At 47.5% G+C, this 14,381-nt stretch overlaps 2 protein-coding genes across 2 annotated transcripts in view; both read right to left on the bottom strand.

Moving 5' to 3' along the window:
• LOC125760359 (uncharacterized) overlaps window positions 1-14,381 on the bottom strand; it is a 102,112-nt gene that overhangs the window by 14,075 nt on the left and 73,656 nt on the right. The gene's annotated exons all lie outside the window — the stretch shown is intronic.
• LOC119373298 (uncharacterized) lies at window positions 2,663-11,396 on the bottom strand. Its single transcript, XM_037643323.2, has 5 exons — window positions 11,378-11,396; window positions 11,064-11,185; window positions 9,072-9,245; window positions 6,784-6,873; window positions 2,663-2,815 (listed from the first exon to the last, which is right to left on the bottom strand). Exons 1-5 carry the CDS (start codon window positions 11,394-11,396, stop codon window positions 2,699-2,701), a joined length of 522 nt encoding a protein of 173 aa, XP_037499251.1. The 3' UTR covers window positions 2,663-2,698.

The following is a 14,381-nucleotide window of genomic DNA, read 5'->3' as shown; positions in this document are numbered from 1 at the left end:
GGTGTTCCATTTCAGACCGCGAAGAGTAGCGTCCATCATTCTTTCAAAAGTGGCCGGCGCGTTGCAGAGGCCGAAGGGCATAACGGTGAATTCGTAGAGCCCGTCGGGTGTGACAAAGGCCGTCTTCGGGCGGTCGGCCTCTGCCATCGGCACCTGCCAATAGCCAGAACGCAAATCTAGTGAAGAAAAGAACTCTGCTCCCTGTAGGCAGTCCAATGCGTCATCAATACGGGGTAGAGGGTACACGTCTTTGCGCGTAATTTTGTTGAGTCTGCGGTAGTCGACGCAGAACCTGATGGACCCGTCTTTTTTCTTAACGAGGACCACCGGCGAAGCCCAGGGACTGTTGGATGGCTCGATGATGCCACGTTGCATCATGTCGTCCACTTGTTGGTTGATGACACGGCGTTCAGCAGACGACACGCGGTAGGGACGCTGTCGTAGTGGGGCTTGCTGGCCGGTGTCAATAGTGTGAACGACTGTTGATGTTCGGCCTAAGGATGGCTGGTCGCAATCGAATGAAGCGCGAAAACGCTGTAAAAGGTGAATGATTTCTCCGCGTTGGTTGGGCGTGAGCTCAGGATCAATGGCGTTCGAGAAAACTTCTTCATGGTCAGTGGTCGCAGTAGCACATCGTGCTCATCTGTACCACTGAATATGGGAGGATCACGCTGCCGGAGGGCGCCATGGCAGAAAACAGGCGTTGGTGCGGTATCGGGAGCGCCCTGGGACGGTCCCGCATCAGCCATCGTGACGGATCGCGGTAGTCTCCGGCTACGCAGCTCCAGCAGTTCCAGGATGAAGACCAGGCGTACCCCGCACTTCCACCAATTCAAACGAGGGTGTGTTAAACGTAGGAGTCGCGACAACTGGACACCGGTTTTACTCCGACAAGGACTAACTATCAGCACAGGTAGCGATCGCTCGTCGTCGTCCTTGTCTTCTCCCTAGGGCAAGCCGCATGTCCACTACCTTCATTACAGTAATAAAGTCAGTCAAATAACGATAGTCGAGTATGTCGCCTGCGCATGACTATGTGTAACAAGACTGGGTTGTTCTCTTTAGCGATGAAACGCTTATGGAACGTGAGTATAGGATGACGAGATAAGCCGAGCGGCTTTATTCTGTACCACTAGGGTGTCAGTAAGACCTATTGGGGAAGATACCATTTGATATAAGCGTACCGAATCATTATTAGCGAAATGCAAGCGTCGTTTAAGGAGGCCGAGCTTCTTCAGAGCGTTATTAGTATAATGTGCTTCACGTGAGCAGTCCAGTTTAAATGGCTAGTGTGACACCCAAGTACTAAATGGACGTTACTTTTTTCGATTACTGAGTCTTTTATAAAAGTTAGAAAATGCAGAAGAGTTAGTATATATTTTGCGTTCTTTGCTTTCCCGACATTCGTTTCCATTTGCCAATTACTGCATTTCGCGTTTTTTTTTTAATTTTTCCTGCCTTTACTGCTTTTTGTGTTTCGCGAGCATGTGCAGTAATCAGAAAAACACTAATGCGCACTTAACAGATAGAAAGTCTATCTATAGGCACACTGTCTAATCGGACGTTCGGCGAACCGATCTGATTGTAATTTTCTGCCCAGCATCGTTGCTTCAAAAGTTGGTTTATCAATCTTGCCCAATTAAGCAATAAAGCAGAACACAAAATTAATGTGATTTACTACATGCAATAGCCAGCAACAAGCATTTGGTCGCGTCGTTATAAAGTGCGTCGGTGTATTCTTAAGCTCTGGCTAGAGTTGGACTCTTAGAAGTATGTGGGCGCATCGTTTACTAATTAAAGTTCGCGAGTAGCAAGAGCATCAGGGTGTCCACAGTACGTTTCAAAAGTCGTGACGTGTGCGCAACGTTTTTTGAACGGCCGTTTGTCGGTCGTGACAAAGGTTGATCCTTAGTAAAAACGGATAAGAAAAATGACGTCTGATGGATGCGTGCGTGAGGTTCGACCAAAAAAAAAACATCTCATGGATGTTGACGTCGCCGTCTTGGCTACAAGTGGAGCTGGCTAACGCTCTCAAGGATCAAACGCATAGAAGTGGTGCGCCGGGGACCAAAGGCCCGGCGCACCCCTTCCGACACTGTGAGAAGCCGTCAGCACTGTGATAAGTCGTCATAGATCCATTTTAACCTTTGCACCCATTGCGAAGCTTATCTTCGGACTCGGCGAATAAGGCGGGGGGGAGGGGCCGACGGTGCGCTACAGTTAAAATTTGTCCCGCCCCCCTGATGGAAAACCCTACGCACGCCTATGCTTAATTGGCAGAGCCTCAGATACGTAAATCGAAGGTTGTGGGTTCGGGCCCCACTCGGACGGAAGGGGTGTTTTTCTGTTCAATTCGTTTCAATGTACGCCGCAAGTCTGTAGCCGGGGGGGCTAGGGGTCCAGGCTTCCCCCCGAAATTTTGGTGAAGTTGGTGTTTTTACAAAATAAAAAATAATAAACAGGTGTTTTTCTCAAACAGTCAGTCAAATAGTTAAAAAATTCCTGGCTACGGGCCTGTTACGTCGTAATGGCTACAATACAGTCAAAAACAACAAATTACGACGTCCCCTATGGTTCGCTTTGCTTAATTTGTCCGTTGGTTCCATTCGGCTGTGTCGCGAACAAAGAAACGAGTCTCTAAAACAAGTTCCTCTTCCTTCGTTACTTCATGGACGTCGATGCGATACACGTGGTTAACTTAGTTTACCACTATTTTTTTATTCCACCACTTCTTGCTGTCGTCCTCGATGTAGTTCTTGTAGCAGGAGTACGCGAAGTGGAAGGCGTGCATGCCACCAGAGCAGAGACCCATAACCTGCACAGACGCCACGAAACACTTACTTTTAACACATTATCATTCGGAGGGGCAAAGTGGATGAAATATAAAAAAAAAATCAACCGATTCGCACGCCGCGAAGGCTGCCGGAACAGCGAAGGTGGCAGTGCTAAGCCGCTCCCTCTTATCTCCGGAAATTTCAATAAAGATTTTTCTCTCTTCCTGTTATCGGCACCATAGAGTTTCCTAAAATGAACTAGAGGGGACTGCGATCGTTCAGTCACCATGGGAATGATGGGTAGTACACGGATTTGCCTAGTCTTCGTACTTGCGGGCTTCGAACGCACTTGTGGCTTTGTTTATTGCTGCGTTTTGGCGTTCGTTTCGGATAAAAGAAGAGACTGTTGTGAACTTCGTGACCAGATTTGATTTGGTGAGCATAAAAAGAATGAAGTGGTGAAGTGGAGCTGCTGACTTTTGCTAAACTTCGTTTTGCGACAAAGCGGATGTCGGCGACGCGGAGCCAAATGGAGCCGAAAGAACGAAGCTTAGACAAATCCGTGTACTACCCATCATTCCCATGCTGGCTGAAGCGCCATGCGTTGCAGCTCCCATAGACACTAGCGCCAGAGTTCCCTCTATAGTAAGTATTGTAGGAAACTCTGTGATCTGCACGATCCTTTTACGCTCCCACGTGCCTTGCCTTGGTCAACTACATCTAATGTAAGTCTCTAAGGAACGTGCGAAATATTTTGTACCGAAAGGACCACTAGGATTATGCCCAGCTGCGAGCGTGACATCAAGGACAGCGGACAAGGCGAGCCCCTTAAACAGCGCCGCTGTTAAAAAATCTGGAGGAAACCCTAATTCTTGACTTGGGTATCTGGTAGTGACACTCGCACGTTGGCCCTGGCGTATTCCTTGAGTTAACTTTGTGTTCCGTCGCGCTGCCGGAGCGGATCTCAGAGGCCACGTATAAAGAAGCGCGTGGTTGAGATCTGCTCCGCCAGGTGCCGCAACGATCCCACCTGCTCGCAAGAAAACTGTGCTTTTTCAAAGAACTCGTCGAATTTTCAATAATTATACTGACAGTTAATTGGCTTTTTATCTTAAGCAAACTCATGATCGATACATCATGTCTATCTAGTATAACTATCCAGAACCATATTAATGAGAACTAACAGACAATAATGCCAAAGAAAGTATAGGGAATGTTATTCGTTGTAAGTGTGAAGAGTATATGTGCATTTAAACCTGGGAGTGTTAGTCAGCGCCAGTCGCAGCCATGGCGGCGAGTGTGGAACACTCTTTTTCTGCCTTTCTGGCGTCACGTAGCACGTGATCTTTTTACGAGCTGGCAGCTGACCAATAATCCCTCGCATTATAGTACACTCTACTCGCATACTACATGAAGGCATCAAGTCTGCCAGAACGAGACCCTCGCTATGAATGGAGGAAAGACGATTACTTTTAAGGGCTCGTTTCTTAGTTAGACACAATATTAATGAGAACTAACAGACAATACTTCACACAATACTTTACAATACTTTATCCTAATTACTACGAATAACATCCCCTATACTTTCTTTGGCATTATTGTCTGTTAGTTCTCATTATTATTGTGTCTAACTAAGAAACGAGCCCTTAAACGTAATCGTCTTTCCTTCATCCAGAATCATCAATTTTCGTAGCAGTTTTGTTTCTCACAGGACTTTTTCCTGAATATCCGGAAAACCGGAAGTAGGTGCTCGACCGGAAGTGATTGGAAAAGAAACAAGAGTGTCGCTCGTGCCGCTAAAAAGGCGTAATTAATAATTAAGGCTTCTTTCTGCCACACCACAATGATCCTCATCCATGTCGCGTGCTTACGCTCGTGACCGGCACTTCCCGGTCACGAACGGCGTGCGCACTATCAGCGTGACATAGAATTCTTGATAGGAATGTGGCGACAGCCGAGGTTTTGAATAAAGGGAACGCGAGCAACCCCATATAGATGGCTTGCACGTGACGTCATGGACGCAGCTTGTGAAAGAACTGGGACTCCACGATGGCGGCTTTGATGACAAACAAGTTGTGTCTATGTGAAAACGACTCAGCAGGAACGTCTCTGTGCGTGAATAATGAAAGAACCTGCATGCGATGTTTTGATAACATCAATGTGACATCGGAAACGTCGCGTCCCCACATGCTGGTGCTCCAACACGGCGCTTTCAGTGACGTCAGTGCAAGCCATCTATTAAGATTATCGCTCCGCGGCAGAAATGCTCCCCAAATACTCGATTTTTTTTCTCAGAGTGTGTATACGGTGCGCAATTTGTCTATATTTGGAAAAGTGCATGAGCACCCTAGAAAAGAACGCTGCTGTTATTCCGCATGCAAAACACTGATCCTACCGCTCCGTCCTCCTACCAGCCATGTATAGCCATGTATAAAACCATGTATAGCATAGCTATGTATAGTATAGTATAGTATAGTATAGTATAGTATAGTATAGTATAGTATAGTATAGTATAGTATAGTATAGTATAGTATAGTATAGTATAGTATATAGTATACCAAGGGGCGGGAAATAGAAGTGAGGGCGAGGAGGAAGGAAAGAAGGAGGGGAGAGGGTGAAGTATAACGTAGCCATGCATGGCGTCACGCAGGCGGAACCATGTATAGCACAGCCACGTATACCATAACCATGTATAGTATAGTATAGCAAAGGGCGGGAAAGGGAAGTGAGGGTGGGTAAAGGTGATGTGAGACTGAGAGGGATGAAAAGGAGGAGGGTAACGGGTGAAGCATAGCATAGCCACGTATAGCGCTGTGCAGTGTGCTTCTTTTCTGTGTCCGCGTTTTGTCCGTTGCGTTTAATCATCATCATCATCAGCCTGTCTACGCCCACTGCAGGGCAAAGGCCTCTCCCATGTTCCGCCAATCAACCCGGTCCTGTGCTTTCTGCTGCCACGTTATACCTACAAACTTCTTAATCTCATCTACCCACCTAATTTTCTGTCTCCCCCTCACGCGTTTGCTATCTCTTGGAATCCAGTCAGTTACCCTTAATGACCACCGCTTATCCTGCCGACGTGCTACGTGCCCGGCCCATATCCATTTCTTCTTCTTGATTTCAACTATAATGTCCTTAACCCCCGTTTGTTCCCTGACCCACTCTGCTCTCTTCCTACCTCTTAAGGTTACACCTATCATTTTCCTTTCCATCGCTCGCTGCGTCGTCCTCAATTTAAGTTGAACCCTCTTTGTAAGTCTCCAGGTTTCTGCTCCGTAGGTAAGTACCGGTAAGATGCAGCTGTTATATACCTTCCTCTTGAGGGATAGTGGTAGACTACCATTCATGATTTGATTGCTAACAGAATTAATACGACATTAGAGTTCAATCAAACAAAGGACCAGGCAGGATTTCGTACAGGCTTCTCAACAATAGACCATACTCATACTATCGATCAGGTGATAGAAAAATGCGCGGAAAGATTACGAGAAGGCATTTGATTCGGTGGAGACATCAGCAGTCATGCAGGCACTGCGGAATCAGGGCATCGACGAAGCCTATATAAAACATAATAGAAGAAATCTACAGCAGATCCACAGCCACCATAGTCCTCCATAAAGAAAGCGACAGAATCCCAATAAAGAAGGGCGTACGACAGGGAGACACGATCTCTCCAATGCTATTCACCGCGTGTTTACAGGAGGTTTTCAGGGCCCTAAATTGGGAAGAACTAGGGATAAGAGTTAATGGAGAGTATCTCAGTAACCTGCGATGCGCTGATGACATTGCATTGATGAGTAACGCGGGAGACGAATTACAACTCATGATTACTGCGTTTAATAATGATGCCATAAATAGTATGGTATAGCTGGGGTGACAAAGGTAAGCGAGGGGTGGAAAGGAGGAGGGGGAGGGTAAAGCATAGCATAGCCGTGTATAGTATAGTATAGCATGCGGTGTATGACATGCGATTATAGTGTAGTATAGCGAGAAACAAATATACTTTACTCACGACTACTACTGACACTTCGTGGTTCTGCCGGGCCAACATGAGGCCGCTGACGATGTAGCTGGCGGCGCCCGTCGCCTGGAACAGGACGTACTGCGCAGACGCAGAGAGGAAGACCCCGATTGGTGAAATGTGACCCTCCAATATCGCAGACGCGCACACGCGCACACGGTCCATCGAGTTTACAGACAATTCCTCTCCTGAACAGCATCAACATAGCCGGATTTTATGTGAACATACATACATTTTAACGCGATAGCGTTAAAGTGAGCTCGTTTCGCCGAAATTCTGGTGTGGGCGCCGGTGCTGTTGGCTGTGAGCGAAAAATCAGCGTTGTCCGTGAACGAAAATTTCAAAAAGATGCAAATAAATACTAATATAGCTGACTCTAGTGGGAATCGAACCTAGGACTTCTGTGTCGCAAACAGGTGTTCCACCACAGAGCCACGCCAGTGCTCGAACCTGTTTCGAAAAAAAAAGCTTATATAATGTCATGTAATGCGAGCTCTAGGAGTCTCCTTAACGCATGTAATATTGCATGGCAGAAGCGTAGGATCTCACCAGGCGTCAAAACATGTGAATTGCGCATCGAGTGGTTGGTTTAAAGGCACACGATTTACAAAGCGCACGGGCATATTTAATGATCAGCAACGGCATCAACCAAGTGTGCAGATGCGCGGGTGCGCGTGCTGCCTTGCGGACTCGGAGTGGGTACTTCGCCAATTCGCAAAAGAAAGAATTATGGCGTAGTGGGCAGTTCACAACTGCACTCGCAGTAGGCATTCTATGATAACTTGAAACGGCTTATGTTACGCGCACAGACGTTCTTTTCCTTGTGGCACGGTCTCCACAGAGAAGCGAAGCGAGGCTAGCGACTGAGAAAGCGATGCGAACGGGACGCGATTATGCTATCACCTTGTACCATGGCCTCCGAGATTGCGCGCCGCTGGGTTTCTCGACGACGGCCCGCAATCTCGGAGGCCATGCTTGTACCATAGAATTTCTTACCACCACCGAGAGGAAAAAGTGGCGCTGCGACACTAATGTATGTAGAGCCCCTGTTGTATGCATAAGAATGCTGGGATGCGTCGGATTCGGATTGGCATCGCTCACGGGAACGATGTCTGGCTTCAACGTGTTGCTTGTGTCAAAACGGTGAATTTTCTACTGAAGCAGCACGTAGTAAGCCAGTTCTTTCTTAGCGTTACACAGAAACAAGTAATATTTTACTTTGAGAACTTCTGCTTCGATATACACTTTCGTGAAGCGTAAAAAAGTAGCGAGCGGCCGCTAAAGTTGGGAGACAGACGACAAGGTCAGCGTTCACTCTGCGACAGTCTGTCGCCTGTTTCTTTCTTTCACCGTTTGGTTATGCCATACAGGTGAGTGAACTTTCATTCTGTAGTCGGATACAACTGTAAAGTCTGCGGCATTTTCTCCTCAAGAGCGGAATCGCACAAGTCTGCCCCAATGGGCGTGCATTCCAGACGGACATCGGGAGTCGGGTGGTCGGGGATTCCGCCTTCGGATAATCTTACCGACTACATGAGCGGGACTATTTAATAATAATGTCACGGGGTCATGACGTAATAATATCTGGGGTTTTACGTCCCAAAACCATGATATGTTTATGAGGTACGCCGTAGCGAAGGGCTCCGGAAATTTTGATCATATGGTGTTCTTTAACGTTTACTGACATCGCACGGCACACGGGCCTCTGGCATTTCGTCTCCATCTGAATGCGACCGCCGCGGCCGGGATCGAACCAGTAGCTGAACACCGTAACCGCTACACCGCAGCGGCGGACTGCGCGGGATTCTTTCTCTTGCCTCCGTGTTTCAGTCATCTGGGCGGGGCCTCTCCGCACATCTGAGTTGTATCCGACTGTGGAATATAATATGGGTCAATGAGATCCGTTTATGAAAGTTTTGTGTTTGAGGAGCTTTATTTGGGCAGCCGTATCCACTTCTTAGCCAAAGCATCGCTCAACGCCAGCCAACACAATAAGCAGCTCGCAGACACATTTCAAGTTCGCATAGATGGTGGCGTCAGATTTCCCTCTAGGTATTACAGTGAGAAACTCTATGAGTTCTACTCTTGAAGGCGAAGGTCAAGCATCCTCCAATTTTCTTATCCGATCGTTTCGCGAGTCTTTAGCTCTACAGCTAGGGGTGCCATTCTGGACATTGTCTGCAATGCCGCCATGTTTTCGAATTCGCCAACTTGTCAGCCCCGATTAACCCAGAGGGCTGCTGTATTTCACTGACTTACGTAGCACTCAACTGACTTACGTAGAAGAGCACCGGCAGGTAGGCAGCAGAGTCGGAGCTCAGCAAGCTGGTGACCATCATGAAGATGCCGTTGAAGCTGAAGGTGTAGCCCGTGCCAGAAAGCCAGCGCAGCGTCTTCGAGTCGCCGCCGCCCGAGTTCTTGCCCACCAACACGTTCAGCACGATACCGCCCACCTGTCGAGCGCGAGGAGAACCACAGCGTGATGTAAGCGTGACCTCCGAGATTGCCGCGGCGTAAAGAGGCATTCGAGAGTTTATTAATGAAAACTTAACGAGCTAGAGCATTGGGCTAATTAGTTGGTTGATGATGGCTATCAGCGCGAATGACGGAGACCGATTGAGCGACATTCGAGGACACAGTGATGTCTTCCAAGTATTCAGGTATTGTCATGAACGAGAAGCAGTAAAGTCAGTTTCACGCATTGAAAGCTGTCGAAACAGCGAAACGCTCTCGTCCCAACTCCCGCTGCCGCTCGCGATGAGCGGCTTCTTCCTCGGGCGTACGAAAAGTCTTGCGCATCTTCGGAAAGGGCGCAGCCGCCATAAACCCCCGCTCTTATACCCATAGCCAGTCGCCTCGTCTCCACGGCGCCTCTCCTCGCACCAAGCGCGGCCTCGCATTGGTTACCACATCTCCGTCCCGCTTCGCCTCCTTGCACTTAGTGCGGCCTCTCACTAGTTGCCTCCTTCCCCACCTCCTCGCACCTCCTCCACATCAGCACTTTCCTTTCGCCGAGCTGCGTAACGACAACGGCGAAAGCTCGACTAAGAACGGGGCCCGTAGTCTCTTGTGAGCCACAGTAATGTTTACAAAGGAACGTACGGCGAAGTAAAAAATCTCGAAAGGTGTTGGCTGTTATATAAATTATCATGTAGAAATAACAACGGAGGTTAATGGAAATCAAAGTGAACAAGTACGTAACTGCGCTGGTGGGTGCCCGGTTTTCCCGCTCTATGTGCGTGTGGTTTTTAATCTGTTAAAGGGGCTCTGTAACACTTTTTCAGCATGGTCAGAAAACTCTGCCGATCGGTATAGTCGACTCCTTTGAGAACACGCGAGTCAAGCATTATAGCACAGCACGCGGCCGGGAACTTACAATTCAATTTCAATGTCAGCTAGAAATCGCTCCCTCTTTCTAAAATTATGCCATATACCCAAATGACCGCATCATATACCCGAATTTACGGCCATTGGCTGTTTGATCATCGTGAGCTGCACAGTTACCGAGGCCGCCGCGGGAGGCCGCCACGTGCCCACGCTCGCGGTCACACTGAAAGTAAGCCGCGCGTTCGAAGAAAAAAAAGTGCTCAAGGTCATGACGCGCGCGTGACGTAATTTATTTTCCCCGTTCCATCTCTTCCGGCTTAGCTTCCAGCGCTCTCGTCGGGACGAGGGAAGAGAGAAAGCAATTCCAGCGTGCGACAAATCTCTCTATTGCCGTTCGTACTCGACGGATTCTAAAAATTTTTGCGGTGGTCGATTCATGAGGCAATAAGCTAATTTAACGAAGCTATTCAATGTAAAAGTGTTGCAGGGCCCCTTTAAGCTACTGCGTCGGCCACTTGTGTCCGCTTTCTTCGTTGCATGTGTATAGGGCACGCAAGCTCGGCCACGCGATGCTACTGGGCCCTAAGGTCCCTCCACGAGAGAAAGAAACAGTATGGAGGAGTGGACATGATTTCATTGGAGGAAGGGAACAGAGAACTACTAGTATGTGTAGCGTCACATGAGAATCGTGAAGCCTAGTCACAGAAATAGATAGATAGATAGATAGATAGATAGATAGATAGATAGATAGATAGATAGATAGATAGATAGATAGATAGATAGATAGATAGATAGATAGATAGATAGATAGATAGATAGATAGATAGATAGATAGATAGATAGATAGATAGATAGATAGATAGATAGATAGATAGATAGATAGATAGATAGATAGATAGATAGATGGTGTGTCTATAATGTGGGCATTGCCGAAACACACTCACGATCTCTAGGAAGTTGAAGAGACCATTGGTCGTAGCGATGTAATCTTCGAAGCTGAGCTCAAATATGGGCCTCCTGTGCTTTTCTTTGGGGAACGGAAATGCAGCCGGCAGAAACCTGTATCCTGTGCACGAATGAAAAAAAAAGAAAAGCAATTATACATCAAGCAAATGGCACAGCGCCGACACACGGCGCTGCGTGTGATCAAATGTTCATTTTTCTGCGCGTGCCTCTCTAAAACGAAGTAGACGGTGTCCTATACCGACGAGCCCACTAAGCCCACCGTTACCGAAATGACAAAAGACGGCCGAAATACCTTCGGTGGAATTGTTCATCTTTGCGTGGCTTCGGGTACGGTGGCCGAGAGCGCCTCTTCTGCTTCTTCACGCGTGTACGCAGCGTGCAGATTCGGCGCGTTCCGCTCGAGCTGCCGCCCAGAGCGAGTGGGCTTGATGATGATGATGATGATGATAATGAGGATTACGGCGACGCTATTACGGTGGCATATTCTCACAAAAGGGAGATTCGCCAAGAATATTGATTATATTAAAACGATTCTCTATATTATTTAAAAAAAAGACACTCACAGGGTCCCATATGCATTCACCGAAGACGACTCGAAGGCGAAAGCCATGTTCTTTTTTTTCTCGGTCGATGTATTGATTCTTCTCCTGCCCCCCTCTGAAAGGTTTCTGGACCTAAGGTGGTTTTGCACTGCCTCCGGGATCGGAGGCATTGCAGGTCTTCTGCACTTCACCTGCTTTTGCACTGCCTCCGTTGTCGGGCCACGCTTGACCAAGCGACAATGTCATGCGATGACGTCATCATGTGGCCTCGTGTTATGTGAAGTCATAGTGGCGTCATGATGACTCCGTGACGACGTCACAAGTTTCGACCGTCTGTGACGTCGTGATGACGTCACTTGGTTACGTCATTACGTGATGATGATTTTTCGCATCACTCGTGTTGACGCCGCGGAACGCCGACGGCGACGGTCAATTTTCGTGTTAGGTGAGGCGTCTACGGTTTTCGCCTTACTATCACTTACAGAGCACTCCGTACAGATGGTCAAGCAGCGGAGCCTAAACGTGCGGCCCCTGTGTTTATCACTGGGTTGATTCCGACGGATTATTCAAGTCTTTCTAGATCATTGGTTAAGTCTGTCCCGAAAACTTGTTGTTCCCATGTGTAGGGTAGCAAACCGGTTTTTCCTAAACTGGTTAACCTCCCTGCCTTTCCTCCTCTACTATTTCTTCTCTCTCTGGACATGGTTCATAACCAATGCAGGGGATTGGCCGAGTAGTGGGTGAATTTATCCAATATTTTCTGTAGTGCGTCATTCGCGGAAGCTATAGTTAATTAATATATTGATTTGAAGTACCAATTATTAGTAATGAAATATTTAAGGCAGGCGGAATTTAGCTAGATATTATTTTAGTGTCGCTGATGAATGCCTCAATGGCGAAGAAAGCATCCCTATAGCTGTATCCCAGAGTAGTGGCCCCAGCATAAAGAATAACCGGTTCTGATACTTCCAGACCCAGCTTGCGAAAAAGTGGTACTATTATTCTTTTCCTCAATGTCGGGAACCGGCGACAGCTAGGATGGAAAGAAATGACTGATAGTTTCTTCCTCGTTACAGAAGAGGCACAGAGGGGAAGTCATTAAACCACCTGCCCCATGCAAGTAAAAGTTGAGGGAGGTAACGCGGCAACGAAATTTCGCTTTGACCACTTCCATCATTCTTAACTTAGATAAATCGCTGCGCCTGGTAAATAAGAGGTGCTTGTACTCCGGAGAAGCAGTGAATACTGGGTCTAATAAACTTTTTTTTAATGTTTGTGAGTGAAATCTCGCCATCGTGATGTGTGCTGTCAACGAAAAAACACGAATGATCGGCATTCGGTGTTTGTCACCAGTGTGTTGTTCCGTTCTTCACTTTTAGTGGACCAGTGGCGAGTACCGGGGCTTGCCTTATTTGTGTGGCACATAAGCGCTAGTAGTTCTTGCGTAAATAGGACGGGCTAATTTTTGTTTGGACCTTCCACGTGCAGCTTCGCTATAGTCACGTTATTCTATTTCTAAAGATGTGAATTGTACCCCTTACCCTGTCTTCATGTTTTAGTCTTTACACTTACGTTAACTGTCGGCTTCTTGGCAAATCATCCGTAGTGGGCTAGAGCCAGTAGTAAGGGGCAAGCAAGCAAGCTAGTCCCAGACGAAAGTCGCTCGTTCACCAGCGCGAAGGTGAGGAAATCGATGAGAAACAGGGATAGTTTTGGAAGTCAGCGTAGACATTTTGAACTTCTTGGTGCGTCATTTTGGGGATTAATCTCTCCAGTGTGGTGTAATCACTGTGTACAAGGACGCAGGGAACAGCTAGCGCAGTGTGTTTATTATGCTGCTCCTCTGGAGTGCGAAGGCTTTCGTTGTGTCCAGTAGGGTACGTTAGATTGGCTGCGACTTTCTGCAACGACAATACATGCGCAGTATGATTTTGATTGCTTGTGTCGGTATTTCAGTAGAATATAGTTCGAAAGCAAAGAAACGAAACGCTCTGCAAAATGTATTCGTCGCAACGGCCAACAACGGGATCTTACGATGGTTATCTCATCATGTTCGGACTAAGGCTTCAGCGAGGGTACTTCACTGCCTCCGTCGTTACCTTGACGAAGACGGTAACTGTTTTGTCGCTAACACACAATAAGATACATGAACGCGAAGAATAGTCTTCCAACCGCTTGCGTGCTTCCTTCGCAGCTTCATGATACGGAGGAAGAACATGCGGGTTTCTCCGTAAGAAAGCTTCTTCGCTGACGAAAACATCCTTCCTCTTGAGGGATTCGAACCCGGGGCCAACATCCTTCCGCGATGTTCGCACTACAATCAGAGCTTACCAGAAGGTAGAACAACCATTTAGTTAGCTCAATCATGTCAGAGTCTGGTTCAGTGTCCGCGGTGTGCTTCGAGTTACTGTTTAAGTCGCACAGGCGCTGTCACCTGCTGGCCTCCTGGTTATCTCAATCAGACGATAGAGCGACAGCCTTGGAAAGGCGTTGTTCCAGGAGATCGGATCCCTAACCAGGACGATTTCCTCATTAACTAAGAAGCTTTCCTAGAAAACAGTGTCAATTTTATCTGTATGACGTGCGGCTACAAGCCGACACGGACGGCAGTTATTCCCTTATTTGTCACCACATCACTCCACTTCTGCAGGACTCACTCGCCGGTCAGCGCACTTAGATAATTTACTACCCTACCCATTCACACCTGCTGAACAAGCTTTCTGTTCAGTATGCGGTGTGTTTTTTTGTTGTTTT

The sequence above is a fragment of the Rhipicephalus sanguineus genome, chromosome 11, assembly GCF_013339695.2.
Source record: "Rhipicephalus sanguineus isolate Rsan-2018 chromosome 11, BIME_Rsan_1.4, whole genome shotgun sequence".
NCBI classification, from domain to species: domain Eukaryota; kingdom Metazoa; phylum Arthropoda; class Arachnida; order Ixodida; family Ixodidae; genus Rhipicephalus; species Rhipicephalus sanguineus.
This window is presented reverse-complemented; position numbering and strand designations above follow the sequence as displayed.

Coding starts and splice junctions, on each gene's coding strand:
- LOC119373298 (XM_037643323.2), bottom strand. Junction 9,246..11,063: donor TCTTCAACTTCCTAGAGATC/GTGAGTGTGTTT, acceptor CGCGCTCGACAG/GTGGGCGGTATCGTGCTGAA. Junction 6,874..9,071: donor ACCTGCCGGTGCTCTTCTAC/GTAAGTCAGTTG, acceptor GCGTCTGCGCAG/TACGTCCTGTTCCAGGCGAC.